The sequence below is a fragment of the Perna viridis genome, chromosome 9, assembly GCF_037379345.1.
Source record: "Perna viridis isolate PV_CMFRI_1.1 ecotype Kerala chromosome 9, ASM3737934v1, whole genome shotgun sequence".
Classification (NCBI taxonomy): domain Eukaryota; kingdom Metazoa; phylum Mollusca; class Bivalvia; order Mytilida; family Mytilidae; genus Perna; species Perna viridis.
This window is the reverse complement of record NC_142453.1, coordinates 35,458,213-35,481,444: the sequence shown is the minus strand read 5'-3', so window position 1 is coordinate 35,481,444 and position 23,232 is coordinate 35,458,213. Positions and strand designations below refer to the sequence as shown.

General features: G+C 30.5%; 1 protein-coding gene across 19 annotated transcripts in view; it reads right to left on the bottom strand.

Moving 5' to 3' along the window:
- Nucleotides 1-10,040: 10,040 nt before the first annotated feature.
- Nucleotides 10,041-23,232, bottom strand: part of LOC148607989 (unconventional myosin-XVIIIa-like) — a 70,931-nt gene continuing 57,739 nt past the window's right edge. For 13 of the 19 annotated variants that reach the window (XM_088544972.1, XM_088544977.1, XM_088544978.1 and 10 more), the window contains 9 exons: nt 22,638-22,765; nt 21,828-21,941; nt 20,931-21,047; nt 20,202-20,285; nt 19,372-19,509; nt 17,742-17,927; nt 17,172-17,308; nt 16,008-16,141; nt 10,041-12,402 (listed from right to left, as the gene is read on the bottom strand). In XM_088544972.1, coding sequence (XP_088401098.1) covers nt 12,392-12,402; nt 16,008-16,141; nt 17,172-17,308; nt 17,742-17,927; nt 19,372-19,509; nt 20,202-20,285; nt 20,931-21,047; nt 21,828-21,941; nt 22,638-22,765 — 1,049 coding nt within the window. In that variant the 3' untranslated portion in view covers nt 10,041-12,391. Of the gene's footprint in view, nt 12,403-14,617; nt 14,652-15,411; nt 15,426-16,007; nt 16,142-17,171; nt 17,309-17,741; nt 17,928-19,371; nt 19,510-20,201; nt 20,286-20,930; nt 21,048-21,768; nt 21,942-22,637; nt 22,766-23,232 lie in introns of those variants that run through there. The other 6 variants (XM_088544974.1, XR_015915113.1, XR_015915114.1 and 3 more) reach the window with 6 other exon arrangements.

Below are 23,232 nucleotides of genomic sequence, written 5' to 3'. Positions count from 1 at the left end.
TTAACGGAAAACCAAGCTTCATTTAGAAAGGAACATTCAACAATAAACAACCTGTTTATTTTGAATTCTCTCGTATCGATTTACCAATCAAACAGAAAGAAATTATTTTGCGCCTTTATTGACTTTGTGTGGAGAACAGGCTTGTGGAAGAAGTTAATGGAATGGAATAAAAGGAAAGATATTCACTGTTACATACAACATGTATGATAATATTAAATCTTGTGTTCAATATGATGGTGAACAATCAGATTTTTCCCTGTATGACAGTTGTCCGACAGGGTGAAAACTTATCTCCCTTCCTTTTCTCCATTTTTCGAAACGATCTTGAGGAATTTCTTGAAGATCGCGGATGCTCTCTGTTGTATTTGGTGCAAGATCTAGCTGACCGTAATTTTGATATTTTACTCTTAATGTTTGTAATTCTGTATGCCAATGATACAGTACTATTAGCCGAAACTTCTGATGGAATGCAGAACGCACTAAATACTTTTCAACAATACTGTAATTATTGGAAATCAATTGTTAATGTAGAGAAGACAAAAATTAGGATTATTTTTTTAAACGGAAATGCTATATTAACGTTCAATTCAGATTACAAGACGAAAATATAGAAATTCCAGATACCTTTCCCTACCTAGGATTATCTTTCAAGTACAATGGCAATTTTTCAAACGCCAAACAAAAGCTTGTTAACCAAGCTCAAAGAGCTTTGTTTAGCATATATAAAAATATTAGAACCCAGAACATTCCTATTGATCTTCAACTAATACTTTTTGATGCTATGATTTAATCTATTTTACTCTATGGTTCTGAAATTTGGGGATAGGACAATTTACAAATTATATAAAGAATACACCTTAGTTTTTGTAAAAAGAATTTTAAATGTTCGAAGCTTGTGTCCTAATTTTATGGTTTTTGGAAAATTGGGGCGTTTTCCTTTAGAAGTGAGAGTTAAAAAGAATTTTATCGTTTTGGTATAGACTTATCAATAACAAAGATAAGTTAAGTAGTTTATTGTATTCTTTATTGTATAAACTGAAATATAATGGAAATGAGAGCTTTATATGGATGAATCATATTGAATGTATATTTAATGGAACCGGCATGAGATATGTGTTTTTAAATCAAGATGGTCAGTTTGACTTAAATCATGTCACTAAAATTTTACAAGATCAATTTATACAAAAGTGGTTTAGTGACATAAATAATTCTTCAAAAGAACAAATTTTTGGTTCATTTAAATTAGAATTTTCACTTGAAAAATATCAAATAAGACTTCCAAAAACTAATAGAATTTGCATAACTAAATTACGTACTGTCAATTAAAGAAATACCTAAATTGATTCAACGACACAAGCTGTCAATTAAAGAATTTACCTAAAATGTTGCAACGACACAAGCTGTCAGCGTAAGAATTTAACTAAAATGATGCAACGACACAAGCTGTCAATTAAAGAAATTACTAAAATGATGCAACGACACAAGCTGTTAATTAAAGAAATTACTAAAATGATGCACTGTGAAGCAATTAACATGTCGTATGACTCGTGTTATCATGCACGTTATATAACTGAAAGATATCAAAAATCCAGAAAGACAATCTGTATAATAAATAATTCCTCGATTTTGAAGATCCTTCAATTTTCTTTACCTTAATCACATTTGCATCAGAAAAAAATATTTTGCAGTTTACTTTCTTTTATATTGCTTCATTCTCCTAAAATATGTACTGTTTTTATGCATATTTTTTTTATGTGTAACCCCTCTCCATCGAGTCCACCGTATGCTCTAAAAATGACGGCGAGTCCAGCGTACAATGCACAACTCTGCGCCCGAGTCTAATTTAATAAATCTTAATTAATGATTTAAAAGCATGCCGAATCCCGTATACGAAAAGAGGGTTATACCCTCATGCATTCAATTTCCAAAAAAAGTGAATTAGATTCGTTATGTATTACCTATGAGCGTTCCATTCGTTAATTACCAATATTTAATAGTATATGCGGTAAGATGGTTAGTGATAGGTACACAGAACGTTCCGTAGTCGCTTTCGTGTTGGTGCTTCGTTTGTTAAAAAAAATCGTTCTGAATGGGTTTACTCGTTATAATTACATATTATATCGTTTTAGCTTGTTCAAAAGGTCAATTTTTCATCTGACAAGTGATTAACAGGTCACTTTTCTATTCTTTTCTCAATTCGGTAGCAGTTCGTTCGCTCAATTTGTTATAGTGTAAGAGTCCCTTAATGCGTTTCTGTGTAATTCATAGTGTGTTTTACATTTAAAGTGAACCATAAAATAAAGACTTGTGTCATTAACGCATGATACAACCGTTCCCTATGAGCTCGTACATTATATCTATGATTGAAACGAATGTCCGTGGTCCACTACTGCTGATTGATATGAACAATTTAATTCATTTAAACTAACCTGAAAATGTGCCTCACAATTTGCATCGACCCAAGTAAAGTATGAAGAAAATGGAACTGACTTGGTTTATAACCCCCCCAAAAAAAAACAAAAACAAAAACAAAACAACAACAACAACAAACAAACAAACAAACAAACAAAACAAAACAAAACAAATCAAAACAAAAAATACAAAAGAAGAAATCGCTGAAATTTAAAGAATAAATTTTCATTTATCGAAACAGTTAAGCCAGAAATGAATGGAAACAGATAAGGAGCCAACATCAATAAAAATAAACGATTCACTGTAGTTAAACGAAGATTGTGAGAATTCTGAACGACGGACGGGCGGACAACAATGTGCTATAATCCCATCAAGAATAACTGGAGTTATATATTTAGAATGATAATTCATTCTCTACAGAATCTCCTCACGCCAATTTCAAAGCTTGCAATTGTCTGCTACATCATCCGTTCCAAGGAAGCAATGTGTGACATTGGAATGGAACATTTTCTTAGATAAAGGATTATTATTCTCTCCTCTCGAAAAGCTTTATTTTAAAATTTTGAATTTTTTAAAATTTTAAAAATTTAAAAAAAATTATAAAAAAATATTAAAATTTTTAGTGGAGTCCGAGTTGCTCATTTACTTTTGTTACTTTGTATGTATGATTTTAGTTACTTTATGTTCTTTGTTGTGTATGTCTGTTTTCCATGTCTGGTCTTAGTCCCTGGATTACATTTTTTTTTATTACCGCTATAACCTTGGTCCCCTTGATTACTCTTTAAACATGCGAACTTAGTCACTAGTATCTTTTATCCACTGACAGCAGACATTTCTGACTATTTTATAATCAAGGTATGACTGAATTGTGGCTAGAATCCATAAAAGACTGAGAAAGGTTGTTATCTTTTATATAAATCGCCTTCATTATGTGGCACGTCATCTGATAGTACAATTTCAAAGAAATCGATTCATTATAGTCAAGTTTATAGGTTCAGATATCATGAAATGCTTGTTTATGGCCCTTGTTGGTCGGTCCTTAATTCTTACTCGGTTTAAGTCACAAATCCTAAAAAATCCAAACCTACCTTGTAGTATAATTTCATGAAGATCCTTACTCTTATACTCTAGTTATTGTCTGGAAACCAAATTGTCTACGGACGCCGGACAACAACAGTCGTTTACGACGAGGACAGCAAGGTACCATTATGAAATTAAGATCTGGTCATAAATCAAATGCAGATTAGAGAAACTTCTTTTTGGCCTTGAAAGATATCTAGTTATAAATTTGCACTAAGAAAATTTTATGTTTTGCAGAATGTGTAAAGAAACATGAAAGAAATAAATTCATTTAAAAAATACTATTTTTTAAGTTTGCCCCTTGTGAATAAACCGTTAGATACCACGAAGTTTCACACATTACTCCTTTAGTTCCGTAAACCAAGTCATCTCTTGCAACTTTCAAAACATTTTTACTATAGAAAGTGAAAATGTGCTAAATTTTGATCCTAGCCCCACCACTGATCAAAGTGCTGTGAAAAAAACCATCTCAAATGCAAATAAAAGAACAGGCATATTTTGAAGTGCAAAATTAAGATATCTTCCAAATTACATTTAATTTAAAAAACACAAAGTAAAGTTGTCGGAAGATTCTTAAATTGATTAGTGTCTGTTTCTTGGAAAATTTAATGTACATCTAGGAAATTGTATTTTGTAGCTGAAATTTTAATTTGTGAAAAATACAGTGTAAGAATGCATCATATTTTTTAATATTATTGTAAATTTTTGGATAGGTTCAAAAACTTGTGAAAAAGATAAAATGAAACAAAATTGTAAATGTGTGTGAAGTTGTATACTGTTTAACTATTGATCTACAGTTTATATCTCTGAAAATCAGTAGTAAACATTTATATTCAGTATATACTATTTCAAAAATTTGAATATTATGGGAAAAGCAAATTACAATTACAGTTTTATTTTACTTCATATTAACTTTGAAATTATGTTCATGCTACAATTTTGACGGAGATCAATAACCTCAAGTGCTAAAAGCACTGTGATTGTTTTACCCTTTTCAGATGATGACAGATAGAAAACATTCGTAACACTACAGCGAGTTTCATTGTTGACGTTGAAGTTATTTTAGTAAACTTGAATGTCCTTAATATCAACACGATAACATTTGGAATCGATGACAGGCAAAACTTATCTGTTGGTCGCCAAGCTTCATTGTGATTAAATTACGAGGTGAGTCTAGATAACTGAAGTATTTGGCTAGCTAGCATCCCTGGATTGCCACAGATTGAAAATCAAATAAAAAAATGTCAGCCCATGGCCACCCATGGGTCTTCAATGAACGACTAGGAAACCTTCTTGTATTCTTATTCTGACGTGGTAAGGTTTATAACTCTTAACAATTAACAGAATGTTTTTTGTAATATGAAACCTACCCGTAAAATCCACACATATATACTTAAGTTATGTATTTAAGTTGTTTTAAATTCATAATTTGTTCCAAATCCTTTAGTGTCATATTCCTTAATCAATACCCATCTTCCTTCATTTAATTAATACCAAACTTCCTTCATTTTATCAAGACCAATCTTCCTTTAATGTGATTCCGTGTGAAAGTTGAGAGTTGTGTGAAAACATTTATATTCAAGATATTGCACTAAAAACAGTGTCTCAGGACAACAAAAACAAATAACTGTGGATGGTGATCATGACAGTGCATTAAAATTATATGACCAAAAATGTTTTCACTTATATGGTTATTATGTATTCAAGCCAGTTGTTTTAAATTCATGGTTGTTGTGGCTTTATCCCATTAGTTTGATACAAATCTTCCTTTTGTGGGGTTTCCATCTATGTTTTTATCCCATTAGTTTGATACAAATCTTCCTTTTGTGGGGTTTCCATCTATGTTGTAAGATAAAAACACTAATATTCAATTTACAGCATGAAAACCAAGTGTCTCATGATGATGACAACACATCAATATAAATTGTAACAGTGCTATAACATAATATGACCAACTAATAATTTTCAAAGGAACAAAATACTAATTAGCATCTAGTTATTGTTTTTTTTTGCATTGGCTATTTGCTCAGAAGCATTGTTTTATATTTACAACCTTTTTATACAAATGTGAATTATTTTGGTTATTGCAACGAATATTGCATTTGTTGGCTAAGATTATTGCAATCTTCTTTGCAAATATTGTAACAAAATATTGTAAATAATTAAATTCACAGGAGATAACAATTATTACAGAGTGAGCCTTTTACATAACAAACAAAATAAATTCAGTAGGTCATTATATTTTATTTCTTCATAATAAAAACATATTGTTCTAGATAAATAAGCAACAAATAAATACTGGCAATTATGAATATTTATGCAAATGAGTTCTATGAATATGTAGATTATGGCTATTCCATGTATGAACATTGATGAAAAAAACTTAATGAATATGTAACATCATCAGACATGAAAATGCATTGATGCAAATCATCATGATTAAATTTGGTATCTGCTTGAGCAATAAAAATTGTGCAAATGAATATCATACATTAATTAATGTTGTATTTAATTGTAGAATTTTGAACTTTAAACTAAAAACTTGGTTGTCTGCTAATTTAGGGATATGTACATCAAATATCTTCCCATTCAGCTAATTGATAAAATTTGAACAATATCAATTTGTAAAAAGGCAACAATAAAAAATGAAATGCATGCATCCCTACAAATTAAAAAAATATACAAATGATATTTGTTTAACATTAAAGACCTTTTATTGCATCATCATTGAAATTAGATTCGTTATGTATTACCTATGAGCGTTTCATTCGTTAATTACCAATATTTAATAGTATATGCGGTAAGATGGTTAGTGATAGGTACACAGAACGTTCCGTAGTCGCTTTCGTGTTGGTGCTTCGTTTGTTAAAAAATTCGTTCTGAATGGGTTTACTCGTTATAATTACACATTATATCGTTTTAGCTTGTTCAAAACGTCAACTTTTCATCTGACAAGTGATTAACAGGTCACTTTTCTATTCTTTTCTCAATTCGGTAGCAGTTCGTTCGCTCAATTTGTTATAGTGTAAGAGTCCCTTAATGCGTTTCTGTGTAATTCATAGTGTGTTTTACATTTAAAGTGAACCATAAAATAAAGACTTGTGTCATTAACGCATGATACAACCGTTCCCTATGAGCTCGTACATTATATCTATGATTGAAACGAATGTCCGTGGTCCACTACTGCTGATTGATATGAACAATTTAATTCAATTAAACTAACCTGAAAATGTGCCTCACAATTTGCATCGACCCAAGTAAAGTATGAAGAGTATGGAACTGACTTGGTTTATACCCCCCCCCCCCAAAAAAAAAACAAAAACAAAAACAAAAACAAAAACAAAAACAAAAAACAAAACAACAACAAGAACAACAACAAACAAACAAACAAACAAATCAAAACAAATCAAAACAAAAAATACAAAAGAAGAAATCGCTGAAATTTAAAGAATAAATTTTCATTTATCGAAACAGTTAAGCCAGAAATGAATGGAAACAGATATGGAGCCAACATCAATAAAAATAAACGATTCACTGTAGTTAAACGAAGATTGTGAGAATTCTGAACGACGGACGGGCGGACAATGTGCTATAATCCCATCAAGAATAACTGGAGTTATATATTTAGAATGATAATTCATTCTCTACAGAATCTCCTCACGCCAATTTCAAAGCTTGCAATTGTCTGCTACATCATCCGTTCCAAGGAAGCAATGTGTGACATTGGAATGGAACATTTTCTTAGATAAAGGATTATTATTCTCTCCTCTCGAAAAACTTTATTTTTAAATTTTGAATTTTTTAAAATTTTAAAAATTTTAAAAAATTATAAAAAGAATATTAAAATTTTTAGTGGAGTCCGAGTTGCTCATTTACTTTTGTTACTTTGAATGTATGATTTTAGTTACTTTATGTTCTTTGTTGTGTATGTCTGTTTTCCATGTCTGGTCTTAGTCCCTGGATTACATTTTTTTTTATTACCGCTATAACCTTGGTCCCCTTGATTACTCTTTAAACATGCGAACTTAGTCACTAGTATCTTTTATCCACTGACAGCAGACATTTCTGACTATTTTATAATCAAGGTATGACTGAATTGTGGCTAGAATCCATAAAAGACTGAGAAAGGTTGTTATCTTTTATATAAATCGCCTTCATTATGTGGCATGTCATCTGATAGTACAATTTCAAAGAAATCGATTCATTATAGTCAAGTTTATAGGTTCAGATATCATGAAATGCTTGTTTATGGCCCTTGTTGGTCGGTCCTTAATTCTTACTCGGTTTAAGTCACAAATCCTAAAAAATCCAAACCTACCTTGTGGTATAATTTCATGAAGATCCTTACTCTTATACTCTAGTTATTGTCTGGAAACCAAATTGTCTACGGACGCCGGACAACAACAGTCGTTTACGACGAGGACAGCAAGTTACCATTATGAAATTAAGATCTGGTCATAAATCAAATGCAGATTAGAGAAACTTCTTTTTGGCCTTGAAAGATATCTAGTTATAAATTTGCACTAAGAAAATTTTATGTTTTGCAGAATGTGTAAAGAAACATGAAAGAAATAAATTCATTTAAAAAATACTATTTTTTAAGTTTGCCCCTTGTGAATAAACCGTTAGATACCACGAAGTTTCACACATTACTCCTTTAGTTCCGTAAACCAAGTCATCTCTTGCAACTTTCAAAACATTTTTACTATAGAAAGTGAAAATGTGCTAAATTTTGATCCTAGCCCCACCACTGATCAAAGTGCTGTGAAAAAAAAACCCATCTCAAATGCAAATAAAAGAACAGGCATATTTTGAAGTGCAAAATTAAGATATCTTTCAAATTACATTTAATTTAAAAACACAAAGTAAAGTTGTCGGAAGATTCTTAAATTGATTAGTGTCTGTTTCTTGGAAAATTTAATGTACATCTAGGAAATTGTATTTTGTAGCTGAAATTTTAATTTGTGAAAAATACAGTGTAAGAATGCATCATATTTTTTAATATTATTGTAAATTTTTGGATAGGTTCAAAAACTTGTGAAAAAGATAAAATGAAACAAAATTGTAAATGTGTGTGAAGTTGTATACTGTTTAACTATTGATCTACAGTTTATATCTCTGAAAATCAGTAGTAAACATTTATATTCAGTATATACTATTTCAAAAATTTGAATATTATGGGAAAAGCAAATTACAATTACAGTTTTATTTTACTTCATATTAACTTTGAAATTATGTTCATGCTACAATTTTGACGGAGATCAATAACCTCAAGTGCTAACAGCACTGTGATTGTTTTACCCTTTTCAGATGATGACAGATAGAAAACATTCGTAACACATCAGCGAGTTTCATTGTTGACGTTGAAGTTATTTTAGTAAACTTGAATGTCCTTAATATCAACACGATAACATTTGGAATCGATGACAGGCAAAACTTATCTGTTGGTCGCCAAGCTTCATTGTGATTAAATTACGAGGTGAGTCTAGATAACTGAAGTATTTGGCTAGCTAGCATCCCTGGATTGCCACAGATTGAAAATCAAATAAAAAAGTCAGCCCATGGCCACCCATGGGTCTTCAATGAACGACTAGGAAACCTTCTTGTATTCTTATTCTGACGTGGTAAGGTTTATAACTCTTAACAATTAACAGAATGTTTTTTGTAATATGAAACCTACCCGTCAAATCCACACATATATACTTAAGTTATGTATTTAAGTTGTTTTAAATTCATAATTTGTTCCAAATCCTTTAGTGTCATATTCCTTAATCAATACCCATCTTCCTTCATTTAATTAATACCAAACTTCCTTCATTTTATCAAGACCAATCTTCCTTTAATGTGATTTCCGTGTGAAAGTTGAGAGTTGTGTGAAAACATTTATATTCAAGATATTGCACTAAAAACAGTGTCTCAGGACAACAAAAACAAATAACTGTGGATGGTGATCATGACAGTGCATTAAAATTATATGACCAAAAATGTTTTCACTTATATGGTTATTATGTATTCAAGCCAGTTGTTTTAAATTCATGGTTGTTGTGGCTTTATCCCATTAGTTTGATACAAATCTTCCTTTTGTGGGGTTTCCATCTATGTTTTTATCCCATTAGTTTGATACAAATCTTCCTTTTGTGGGGTTTCCATCTATGTTGTAAGATAAAAACACTAATATTCAATTTACAGCATGAAAACCAAGTGTCTCATGATGATGACAACACATCAATATAAATTGTAACAGTGCTATAACATAATATGACCAACTAATAATTTTCAAAGGAACAAAATACTAATTAGCATCTAGTTATTGTTTTTTTTTGCATTGGCTATTTGCTCAGAAGCATTGTTTTATATTTACAACCTTTTTATACAAATGTGAATTATTTTGGTTATTGCAACGAATATTGCATTTGTTGGCTAAGATTATTGCAATCTTCTTTGCAAATATTGTAACAAAATATTGTAACAAAATATTGTAAATAATTAAATTCACAGGAGATAACAATTATTACAGAGTGAGCCTTTTACATAACAAACAAAATAAATTCAGTAGGTCATTATATTTTATTTCTTCATAATAAAAACATATTGTTCTAGATAAATAAGCAACAAATAAATACTGGCAGTTATGAATATTTATGCAAATGAGTTCTATGAATATGTAGATTATGGCTATTCCATGTATGAACATTGATGAAAAAAACTTAATGAATATGCAACATCATCAGACATGAAAATGCATTGATGCAAATCATCATGATTAAATTTGGTATCTGCTTGAGCAATAAAAATTGTGCAAATGAATATCATACATTAATTAATGTTGTATTTAATTGTAGAATTTTGAACTTTAAACTAAAAACTTGGTTGTCTGCTAATTTAGGGATATGTACATCAAATATCTTCCCATTCAGCTAATTGATAAAATTTGAACAATTTCAATTTGTAAAAAGGCAACAATAAAAAATGAAATGCATGCATCCCTACAAATTAAAAAAATATACAAATGATATTTGTTTAACATTAAAGACCTTTTACTGCATCATCATTGAATGCCTTTAAATGTGTCTCTACAAAATCCTTAAGAACTGAAGTTTGTACATACTGTTATAATTACTAGTTAAAAGTGTTGCAATAAAAAAGTTTTATATTCAAATGAATACTTGGACTTTATTGACAAATCAAATCAACAAACATTAGAAGAAATCAGACCTAACCAAAAGAGAAAAAAATGCAAATTCCTCAGTAAATACATGTAAACAATTAAATAAGAAACTGCAAGAGTAAAATACCAATCTGAAGAAGCAAATTTTTGTTAAATCAGATGGAAATCAGGTCTAAGAAATATTGAGACAATCAAATTTATTGTAAAGGTCAAATCTACATGGGAGCTAGGCACATCTAATTTATGCAAAAGGATATACCATTTCAATTCTCTATTTATAGGGTTTTATTAGAGACAGATTTAATTACATTTTATTATGTATATGATGCATTTACATCTGTATTATGTGTTCAGTCTATTATAGATGCAGTTGGAAAAATTCAATTTATATGTCAATATGGCAAAAATAAGATATCACAGGAAACGGAAGACAAAAATAGCCTTGTGTCAACTAAAGATAAACGCAAGCAACAAATTAATCCATTATTTCTTATAGGGCAACTAAATAAAACAAAATCATAATTCAACATGGCTGCTAACAGCATGGACATTTCTAGAGTTTCACACTAGTAAGTGCCTCTAGTATAGATAAGGAATAAATGCTGGTCCACTGTATCAGTTAAATGTGTATTAATAAAGAAACCAATGATTAAAGTCAACAATTATACTCAATACAAAACTACTAGTAATGAAATTAATTTTTCTGATTATAAGGCATGGACCATTTGATTTTCCGGGTTGCTAGGCCTAGATTATCCGGGTTGATAGGCCTAGATTATCTGGGTTGCTAGGCCTAGATTATCCGGGTTGCTAGGCCTAGTTTTCTGGGTTGCTAGGCCTAGATTATCCATTTTTATTTGTAAAAAGAATTACTATTCTAGCTTGCAGCTGGAGTGAACAAAACTTATATGGCCCTCCATTTGCCAATTGGAAAAATAAGATTTTAAAAAAAAAAAGTATTGATTTTATCACTATTAGGGAAAAAACTGGCCTACAAGGCCAGCAAAAAACTATATCTAGCCTGCCTTAAAACCCCAGGCCTCCTGACAGAAAATCAATCGTTCTGTTCCTATGACTGTTGTATGCAGTAAAACATTAAATATACACATTACTGTTCTTTCTAATGCCAATGTCATCATTTTTTTAACTAAAGTAAATAGCTGAGTCAAATTAAAAGTTTCAGTTTACTCCACAAACTGATATCTACAATGTAATTCCTATCTGGCTTATTAGAGGCAAAACTGCAATACAATGGTATTTCTTTGGGGGGACTTGTAAAATTATTTTATATGTTTTGCTAATATACCTTTACAAGATATGACACATTGCTAAAGATTTGTATCTGTGAGGATATATAATTGGTATTAGGGTATATCATGAATATATATATATAACCATGTTGTTGACCCAGAGGTCATCTTAATATAATGTGTAAGTCATTCCAAAACAAGTAAAACCATGCAACTATGAACTGTGAATAATAAGTAAAAATTCTCCTCAAATAACAGTAATTCTTAAATTTAACTACATTAAAGTCATCTAACAAATAAAGTGTAACCATTTAAGTTTATAACATCATAATAACAGTAGCAGCACCAACATGTGGCAGAATACACATAAGTCAATGTTTCATTCCCCTGCAGTCTAATGTCCCTTTTGTAGCAAGCTTCCAAGGATTGGAGTAATTTGCACTTTGCCCATGGTTTTTTGATTCTCTTATTTAAAGTTGTGTCAAGCATAACCTGAAAAGTAAAAATAAAATTATATGCATAAAGTGTTAAAAGCAAGTATATTCAACATTCACCAATGACACTTCTTCTAGGTACTAACTTCCTTTAGACATGAGCATCTCCAGGCAACAGAGTGATATACAATCTAATTTTAATTTCACAATTTTTTATTATTTGTTTTGTTTTGTTTTGTTTTTATTTGCATGAAATTAAATTCAATGGTTGCACTAATTTTACAGGAAATCTATACATTACATTTTATGTGAATATTTGACATTTTTTTTATTCCCTATGCAGGTGAACAGTTGGCATATTTGTCCTTTGATTAGTATATTAACAGCATGTTTTAAGTGTTCCCTCAGATAAAATTCAGCAATTTTTTTAACTAAGGTCATAGCTCAGTTTTAAATTTTTGAACATAAATTGTTTATCAAAAACTGTTTAGCTACATGTTGATCAACACAAACAGTGTTAACAAAATAAATTTGCACCCCCACCCCCCCCCCAAAAAAAAAAAAGAAAAAAAGAAAGAGAACAATCAAAGAAGAGTAAATCATATAAGTATATGCTCATCATTAACATCTACCATAGAATGACCTAGACCCAACAGTGATGTAAACCCAACCTTTCAGTTAGTAATATGTGCTGATCTTCAACAACCAATATATTGTCCATAAACAAATTCAATCATTACTAATACTATATATATATATATATAGTGTACCATAGGACTTCAATGCATAACACATTTAACCAGTCAATTATAGGAACTTTAATTACTATTAATAAATGCATGTCTTTCAATTTGACAGTCATGATAAAGTCATGGACTGCCCATAGATTTATGTATAAGATTTCTTCCATTTTTCTCAACTGGCTGATAGTGTTATGCATTCAAATGTGTCTGTAACTGGTTCTATCAAACATCAGTTCTATGAATATGAAGAGTTAGATCCTACAAATTAATGCTTTGTTTTAAAAAACTTCTACAAATTGTCAGTAGCAGATTCTTTTTAAGTTCCAGTGTTGCAAGCACTTTTCTGTTTATAAAACTTATCTGATTTGCTAGTCAGGATATACTTAAATATTGCAATGACACTTTTTAGAATGAACAACAACTCTTTAAACCAAATTAATGCTAGGTTCACATGCATCTTTAATTACACAAAATGTTCTGCTTAATTATCCCTTTCAGATGTCAAAGTATTATTTATGATATATTTAAAAAAAGACATATCAACCAAAAAACTACTAATAAAATCACATTTGACAAATATTTCCTGAAAAAAGTTTTTGTTTAAAGTGTTTTTGATGTACCCACTGTGTTAAAATAGCTTGAACACCTCTTGTCTAAATGCTAATATTTAATGTTTCAAACTACTGGTAAAATGTTTTATCTAGATATAACCTGTAAACCCAGCATAAAACACAAATCCATTCAATCTAAATAATAAAATCAAATCTTCCAACAGAGCTCCTATAGATCTTACCAAATCAAAAAAAAATAAAATAAAATAAAGATCAAACACTGAAAATGACCTCAGAGGTAAATATAAACACATTCCTAAACCATTCACAGAAAAAAATTGCAACATATGTTTTCATGTTTTATAACTTTCTTTTTCATGTTTAAGATCAATATGGCTATATGTATTTTCTGTATATCAAATGCACAAAATCACATGGTTTTCAAACTAAAACAACAACCATATTCTTTCCATGTATGGCATATTATCAGATTCATTTAACTCATATAACAAAATTTCCATCAATTTTAATTAGTGGACTATTCCTACACATATTTTTTTTCAAGTATTTTTCAAAACAAAAGTTGCAATATTTCCTGCATATGACCTTTCAAAAACACCATCATGATATCCAATTGGTACAATCAAAGAGTGGATATGGTGTTTCTGTTCAAAATTACACTATTTGAACAGTTTTATTGTTATCCTCTATAGAATAATTATTTTATCTACAAATGCAAGATTACATACAAGATTATATACCATTAATCCAAATTTCCAAATTTAGCCAATATTATCACTAGGCTTTATGTATCCATGACAACCCCTGACACAACCTCCAATGCACAGTACATGTATAGTGTTAAGTCTGACAAGATGAAGAACAGAGCGAAATGAAAGATTTGATTTTAATCAATCTTGACCATATACGTATGACCACCATGTTTTCATTCATACACCAGTCCACCCCAAAAAAATACCTTCATACAAAATGTCATACAAACACCCCATGACCTGAAATATTATACATTAAAAAATTTACTACTACGACCAATATATAGCACATCAAAAATATCGTAAGTGTTTGGATTGATCATTTTATTTGAATCTAAAATTTTGACCTTTCGTCATTCTGTATTTAATTGATTAATACTTTTTCCGAAATTTTTCTATACAAATAAGCATAAAATTAAAAAAGAAAAAGGGTCAGAAAAATTCACTTTTTAACTATGAAACACTTATTATTTTTTAATGTGAAAACTGATACAAGGAATACATTTACTTGAAAAAAATTGTAAAAAATAGTTAAAAGTAATCCTAGGTACTAATTTGAAAGGTGGGTGAGTATAATTAACTTTGAACAAATTACAGAAAATAAACTCTAAGTAGACTACAAATTATACCTAAAGTTTACTACCTGAAATACACATATACCAAAGTACTATATACATAATACAATGAAAGTATAAATAATTCAACATAAAGATGATAAATGTGTGAAGGTTAAGTAAACAACTTATTGCTGTAGGATTAGTTCTATATTATATCAACAAAAACACACAGATAACACATTGAAAAAATGTAAATAATAAAATAGCCTGAAAACCAGTAAAGGTTAAAATATTATTAGCATAAAATATGTTGAATGAGAAAATGAAAGCAGCTATTTCACACATACACACACACACACACACACACACACACATAAGCTAGCCAAATTGTAGAATTATAAATCTGTCAAATAGCAAAAATGGCAAAGGTACTTGTAACTTACTTTTTATCAGTGAGCTATATCAAATTTACAAAAAAAATTTTAAAGTTTCATTTCATCAAATTTATATACATAAAGTATACTACATTAAGATGAACTGTTGTTGATCAACCTCTAATTTAAAGTTGTCTTTTTTCTAACTTCAATGAAGCAGTTGATTCATGACAATGTAATTCTTAAAGCTTAATTGTAATGTCTCAATTATGAACAATAAATGTAACATATGTTCAAGGTCAATATAATGTGAATCACACTGACATGCCCTTCAAAAAAGTATGACTCCTTTGTGACCTTGAGCTATAGACCAAAACTCAAAAAAAAAAAAAAAAAAATAAATAAAATAAAATAAAACAAAATGAAAAAAAACAGTACAGATTGAGACTGTCAAAAAGACTAGGCATGCAAGTTTAGTCAAAAAGATTGCAAATTTTAAATACATGTGAGTTCACAATGATGTTATTTAGGTAAATGTATGAAGATGAGCTTCTTTGTTTTCTATCAATAATTTCTAATTAATGTGTTCAGCAAGCAAAACATTATGACCCGGATAAATTTTCATGACTTAAAGATAATTTATAAATATATCATATCATACTTACTACTAGATTCATCTAAATTTGAAAATTGTAGACTAGAAATTTCATGTGAACTGGTTGACGATAATGATACAGTTCTTGGTGACTGATATGATGTGGGATTTAGTAAGTCTTCATCTTCATCGGAATCACCATCACTGAAATTACACATGCAAAAACTTCATACCAAACTCAACATGATGCTAAGGAAAGTCAAAGGTTAAAACATAAATGGTAATACAAGATTCCAGTGAGAGGGAAAAATAACTTGTGTCATGATGCAAGTAAGTCTAATTGATAACCAGGATATTTTAATGTATTAATTTACTGCATGTGGTTGTGATTTAATTCTGTTGATTGACTTCAGGAATTAACAATTGCAAAATTATATTTTGAAGCAGGCAAAAACAACCTGAGGAGAATGCTTTTCTCACAGCTCATTACAAGACAAAATGATGAAGGGGGTCTTTTTGTTCTTATTGTAATGTTCTGGTAACAAAAATTAGTAATGAAGCAGCCTCAAAAAAGATGAGGGGGTTTCTAAAATCCAAGAAATTTATTGGATGGCTTTACTTATATTGGGATTTTACTGTCTTATCTTGATACATAATAACATAGTCAATTTCCAATTAAATCAACTGATAGATTTTTAATTAAATCAATAAATTTCAATGTCATATAACAGAAATAGACATGAGATACTTTGTGTGGACAACCCATAAGTTTACAAAACAGTTCATCATTTAACTTCTGCAATTATTACATTAGAATTGAAAATATTATGTAATATATACAACGTATTACCATATCATAACGACTAACTGCTGTCAACTGTGCAGTAAAAGAAATATTGAGTAAACATCAATGATTTCCAAAAAAAATTTCTTTTTCCTACATTCATCTGGAATAACTAGGTAATTCAAACATCCTTTGACCGTTCAAAGTAAAATACTTGGGTCTCAATAAAATTTTAAAATGTAAATTTGTATTTGTATTTTAATGATATGTCAATGAAAATTGGGAATGTGGCATCATAATAAGAGGCCAGGGAGTTTTTACTTTGGGAGGTCTGATGTTCAAATTGAATAATATTTACTGTATGCCAATGATGCTAACTGGGGTAAAATTAGTAATTTATAAATTCCAACAACTTGCTAAAACCATGAACTCCTGCATGGAGACACCAACCTGTCTGACATTAAACTGTCGTCACTATCAACATCCTCCTGTAACGCAGCTTGGAGATCAGAAATACGTTTAAAAGCTAACTTCAGATCTGAGTGATTCTGTTGATAATCAGTTTCTAGTTCTACGACTTTGTTTTCCTAAATGAGAGAAAAAAATGTGGATTAGAAGAGTTCAAAATTTTGCAAGATTCTAATACTCTTTCAATTACAACAATGGTGATTTCCAACTAAGCATGGATGTCCTGATTTCAAACTAACTTTGCACACTTGCCTAATAGAAATTTTAGGAGTGAAACCCCTACCCTTCCCTTGCAAAATATTTGTCTCATAGATTTTCCACAAAAAAAAAAATAAAAATTAGGACGAAGAAAATTTCCATTTACATAGCAGATCAATACATAAGAATGATTTTGTTTCAAGCAGACTCATTTGTCTTTAATTTTTTTCAAAGGGATAACAAGCAAAAACTAGAAGAATATTGCTTAACTAATTTTTTTCACATTACATGTAAGAACTTAAGACTTCTAACCCCTCAAAAGCAAGATTATAAACCAGTACACCTAATACTTACTAGTTCTGTATTTTTATGACTGCACTCAAGCTCCCTTTTCTGAACATCTGAGAATTCTTCACGTAGCTCTCTAAGCTGTCTCTGGGCACGTTTTAGATTGTCTTCTGCTTGGGTTTTAGAAAAGGTGAGTGTATTACTCTCTTCATTCTGTTTTTCTATCTGTTCCTTATATCTATTAATATTAACCTACAAAAAAAAGAATCTTAACTATACTGTATTAAGTAGCACTCCAGCTAAGAATCATGCAATTTGTGATTCATGGGAAAAAAGTCTACATATTTTTATTTTTGATATTTTGTTTGAAATGTCATAGTAAACAGAAAAAAACATGTGGTTTTTCATATAACCTGTGCTCTTAGGAGATAAAAATTATATAGAATGCACTGTACATTTCAAAATTAAGGGAGATAACTCTGTAAATGATGCTCAATTACAATAGAATCTACTGGATTTTCAATGTTGATTATCTCCTAAAAGCAGGCAGATTGGAATGAATAATTACTCATTTCATAGTATAGACCCATAAAACAACTTAAATACAAAAATAAACATTTGTAAACTTTTCTGAGGGTGTATCACATTTTTCAGATTTTGCATGATTCTTACAAAGACAGCTACTTATAAGTGTGCACATCAAAACTTATATTGCATGTTTTGCTTGAATTGTTTACTTTTTCATAAAATATAAATAAATACTGCAAACTTACTAATTTTGCTATTTTTGCCGTGGACAATGAAGTGCAGAAAAAAAGCACTGATGAAATTGATATTTAACATTATAAAAGGCCCATCATTTTTTTTAAACCGTGACAACTGACATCCCCCAATATGTTCACTTGACAGAATCCACACAAATCAGCGACTATGAAAAATATAGGTTTACAGTGTTATAATTAAAATATCTGAATGATTTTTAATAAGCAAATACACCAACTAGATGTGATGACTTGGTTACAATTGTATATTTCATATCAATGATTAGTATTTCACTATAAAACCCATACTAAAAGAAAGGGCTTTTTTTAAAGACTAATAAACCTTGTCTAAATGGTCATTTCCAGATACAAGACTGTTGGACCTAATCTGATGGAATGTCCCACGACCAGTCAATCTCAGTCTGGCCATGCACTCTCTGGTCACCCACTGACTGACCACAACCAAATTAGACCAATCAGACTCGGCTATACATGTCAAATAGATTCTGATTACAAATATCAGGTCAACCAATGACCTGCCATCCCAGTCATGTCAACCAATGGCCTGCCATCCCAGTCATGCCAACCAATGGCCTGCCATCCCAGTCATGTCAACCAATGGCCTGCCATCCCAGTCATGTCAACCAATGGCCTGCCATCCCAGTCATGCCAAGCAGTGGCTGGCACCGCCCTTTCTGGTCAACCAATGGCCTGCCATCCCAGTCATGCCAAGCAGTGGCTGGCGCCGCCCTTTCTGGTCAACCAATGGCCTGCCATCCCAGTCATGCCAAGCAGTGACTGGCACCGCCCTTTCTGGTCAACCATTGGGTGGCTACACCCATTAAGGTCAACCAGAGTCTGACCACAAATGATAAGGTCAACCAAAGGGTGGCTATGCATGATCAAGACAATAAAGATGTAATAACATTACTTACCTCTAATCTATGTTTAGTTGTAGACTCCAATTCCAATTTATTTTCTAATTCTCTAATTTTAGCTTCTAATCGTATTTTTACAGTTTTTTCTATACTATTTTCTTCTAAATCTTTCAATCTTGTTTGTAACTGGTCCGCCTAAAACAATGACAACGGTTTCAGTATAATTCATAAAGTATTAACCCGGGCAAAACACTGGTTTTGATACAGTAACATAGATTAGTATCATTAATCTATATCTGTGTTCTGCTGTATGATTGCCCCTCTCAAAAAAGGAAATATTCAAGTACCATGGTTAAATAACAATATAAGATTTTATTCTGGCAAGAAACCCCATATAAACATGACAAAAGACAGCTATTAAATTTTAATATTACAATTACTCTGTAAAAAAAAAATTCATTTCAAAACTTCTTAATAAGACAAATTAAAAACAACTTTGAACATACCAAACATGTTATTCGTTTTATGTTTTTTTGTATTGCTAAGGTTGATTTTGTCCTTGATGTATGGTTGCACATTTATTTTAGGGCCTATTACAGCTTGTTTTATGGTTCTGGGTTTTGCTCACCGATGAAGACTGTATGGTGACCAGTAGCAGTTTAAAAGTTTGTTGCTTGGTATTTGGTGGATGATTATCTCATTGGCAATCATACATCTCCTATTTTCATATTGTAATCAATCTGTTTATTTTGAGCCAGAAAATTGCCACAAAAATTGGACGGACAGATGAAATGACAAATAAGAATGATAGATGGATAAACAAGGTGATTCCAACATACCACACACTAGTTTAGCACGGTATAATTAAAACAAAACATGATCCTTACCTCTTGTCTGTATTTGTCTCTCTCGGCTGTTAATTCTTCTATATGTTTTAAGTTATCAGTCATTGAGATTTGGTCCACTGATTGCTGAAACAAAAAACCAAAATAGTCTTCACACAACAAACTATCAAAATTATTTTTCAACAATGAATATTCATAACTGCAAAGAGACTAACAAAATTAATTCTTATTCATCAATAATAATTAATGAATATCCTTAATTACAAAAGATTTCAGTTATGGACAAGAACCAATCAGAACTGTTGAAACAAAACAATTTAAATAGCAATAACACATCAAAACATTTGTACCTAATCACTGCTTTACATTTTTTATAATTTTTCATAAAGAATTGAATTTTTAATGTTTTATACATGTAGCTGTGTAAAAGAGTTGACCTCAGCACATTTTAAATGAAGGACGCTGGTGCTTCATGTACAAAATGTGTGAGCAACCAACAAATTTACACGACGATGAAACATAAAAAATAAAGCATTTAATTCTCATAATTACATTTCATATGCTTTTCTATTTTTTTGTCTATTTTAGTTTAGATATCATAAAAAAATAGGCAATACACAGGGAACAATAAAAGTAGTCCACTTAATTGTAGGCGTGGCCTATCTATATAACTGTGTTTCATCAACTAATGAAAAATCAGGCTGAATATCCAATAAGATTAGAGTACTTTAATGGTATGCACATAAAATGTAACTATAAATTAATGTATACCTGTTGTATGACTGCCTTATATTTCTTCATGATATCAGTCAGGTCTTCCTCATTTTCCTCCACACGGCTTTGTAAATCAGCCTTTTCTCTCAGGAATGCTAAATTCTTACTTTCAGCCTAAAATAAAATTCAGAACTGTATACAAATACATGTACATGTAATAAATATATTCTCATTTTTAGCCATAATTTTTCTTCCATGTTGCAAACATCAAGATTAATACAATACACATTAATTAATTTTCTCCCTACTGAGTAAAATCTTCCCATATAAACAAGTTATCCTTTTTTAATTGTTTTAAAATACAACAAAATATGGCTACCTCATTTTGATTCATTTTTTAACTTTCTGACACAAACCTAAGTAACATTATGAGGCCAAAGTGTCCTAAAAATCTCTCAACTATAAAGCCAAACATCTAAAACCAAATTTAATTGCAATAATGATTTCATTACCAGAAATAGGTAGACACCTACTCACATGAAATTCCATTTATAATGTAGAAATTCTTTTGTCATTTTGATCTAACCTGCAGCATTTGGAAGCAGATTTGTCTACCATTTCAGATCAAAAAAAGTCAGGTGAATACCAAAAAGATTAATTTGAAGTAAAGACTAGTAACCAGCTGATTTCCTTGACAGAAAGCACCCATATTATGGATAAATATCAGTAGGATCTACTTGTACTTTTATTCATACTTTTATTTCAGAGGAATTTGACAATTGTAAGGCATGAGATGGCCTTAACAATCACCAGCCTTATTCCTAAATCATAATGGTAGACAACTTTGTGAAAGTAATAAATCACTTCAGTTGCAATATATAGTAAAATAAATCACCTCAGTTTTGGCCTTAGATAAGTCCTCTACCTGTTGTAATATATAGTAAAATAAATCACCTCAGTTTTGGCCTTAGATAAGTCCTCTAACTGTTGCTGTAGATCTTCTATCTCAAGTTCCATTGTTTTCTTGGCTTTTACAGCAGCTGAACAGGTAAACTCTTTATCATCAAGCTGAAGTTAAAGAAAAGAACTTGAAATAAATCTATTCAAAATTATCATTCAAGAAAAATCATAATTCACAGTATAAACAGGAAGCATGTACTGGTAATCTAAGTAAGAGAGACATAAGTCATAATACAGAAGCCTTTTACTAATAGGATAATTAACTGGAAGGAGTGAATAACCAAAATATGATCACAATTGCTGAAGAACCCTTGATTTAACGAGTGTGGAGAACTTGTTCCACACAAGATATAATCTTAATGCGTTCTTGACGCAAGTGATCATATTTTGGTTCTTCACAATAACCAATTGATTATCCTATTTATTATATAGATTTCCTCCATTATTTGTTGCTATTTTCAACAAATATTTCAAATTTTGTGGACGGTGCTATCTAAATAATAATAAATATTAAACTGTTTTGCCAAGGCAGAAGAAGTCGCAAAATCTGTTATTGAAAGTGTGAACAAACATATTGATCAATGGACAAAGTGAGACCATTATTCTAGAAGGGGTATAAAATGAGAATTTAAAATGAATCTACTTCAAAAGGGTGTATGATCAGATATAGAAGAAATGTGTCAACAGCTGTATAACTAATGACAACAGGACAACATTGACAGTATTTCAAACAAGAAGATGTATGGGAAATTGAGAATTTCTAAACATAACATATAATTACTGTCCATTAAAGACAAAACTTACAGTATTTCTGAGTTGTCTAATGGTCGACTTCATTCCCTCTGCTCCTGTTTGTTTCTGTATAACTATCTCAGCATCCTTTAATAAAGCTTTTGTCTTTCTTAGGTCCCTCCTGAGCCTTTTTTCTGATTCTGAAACATAACATTCATGCATTCATTTTAACATTGCATAATTTATATTGTAAATATTTCCAGTGTTATAAATGTACTGATCTGAGTTATTCCCCAAAATACTCAGACCTGCCACGCCTCTACAGAATAAGACAAGATTGACGGATTAATTACCATTAGTACTGCCAAAACAATTAAAAAACAGTCAATATTGATCAAAATCCCATTTTGTATGTTACAAATTCTTATATAATTCTAAAAATTATGTTTCAAACAATTTCCTTAGCTATCAATAAAACTGGTTTTTGCAGGTGAACAAAGTGGATACTGGCAAAATCAGAGGTAAAATAATAGTTAAAAGATAATAAGGGTATATTCTAGATTTGAAAAAGTGAAATGCTGCCTTCAATTGGAGGAAAATTAGGACTATAAAAGTCATTGTTACAGATAAACAATGTACTAACAAACCCCATGTTCCATGATTGTTA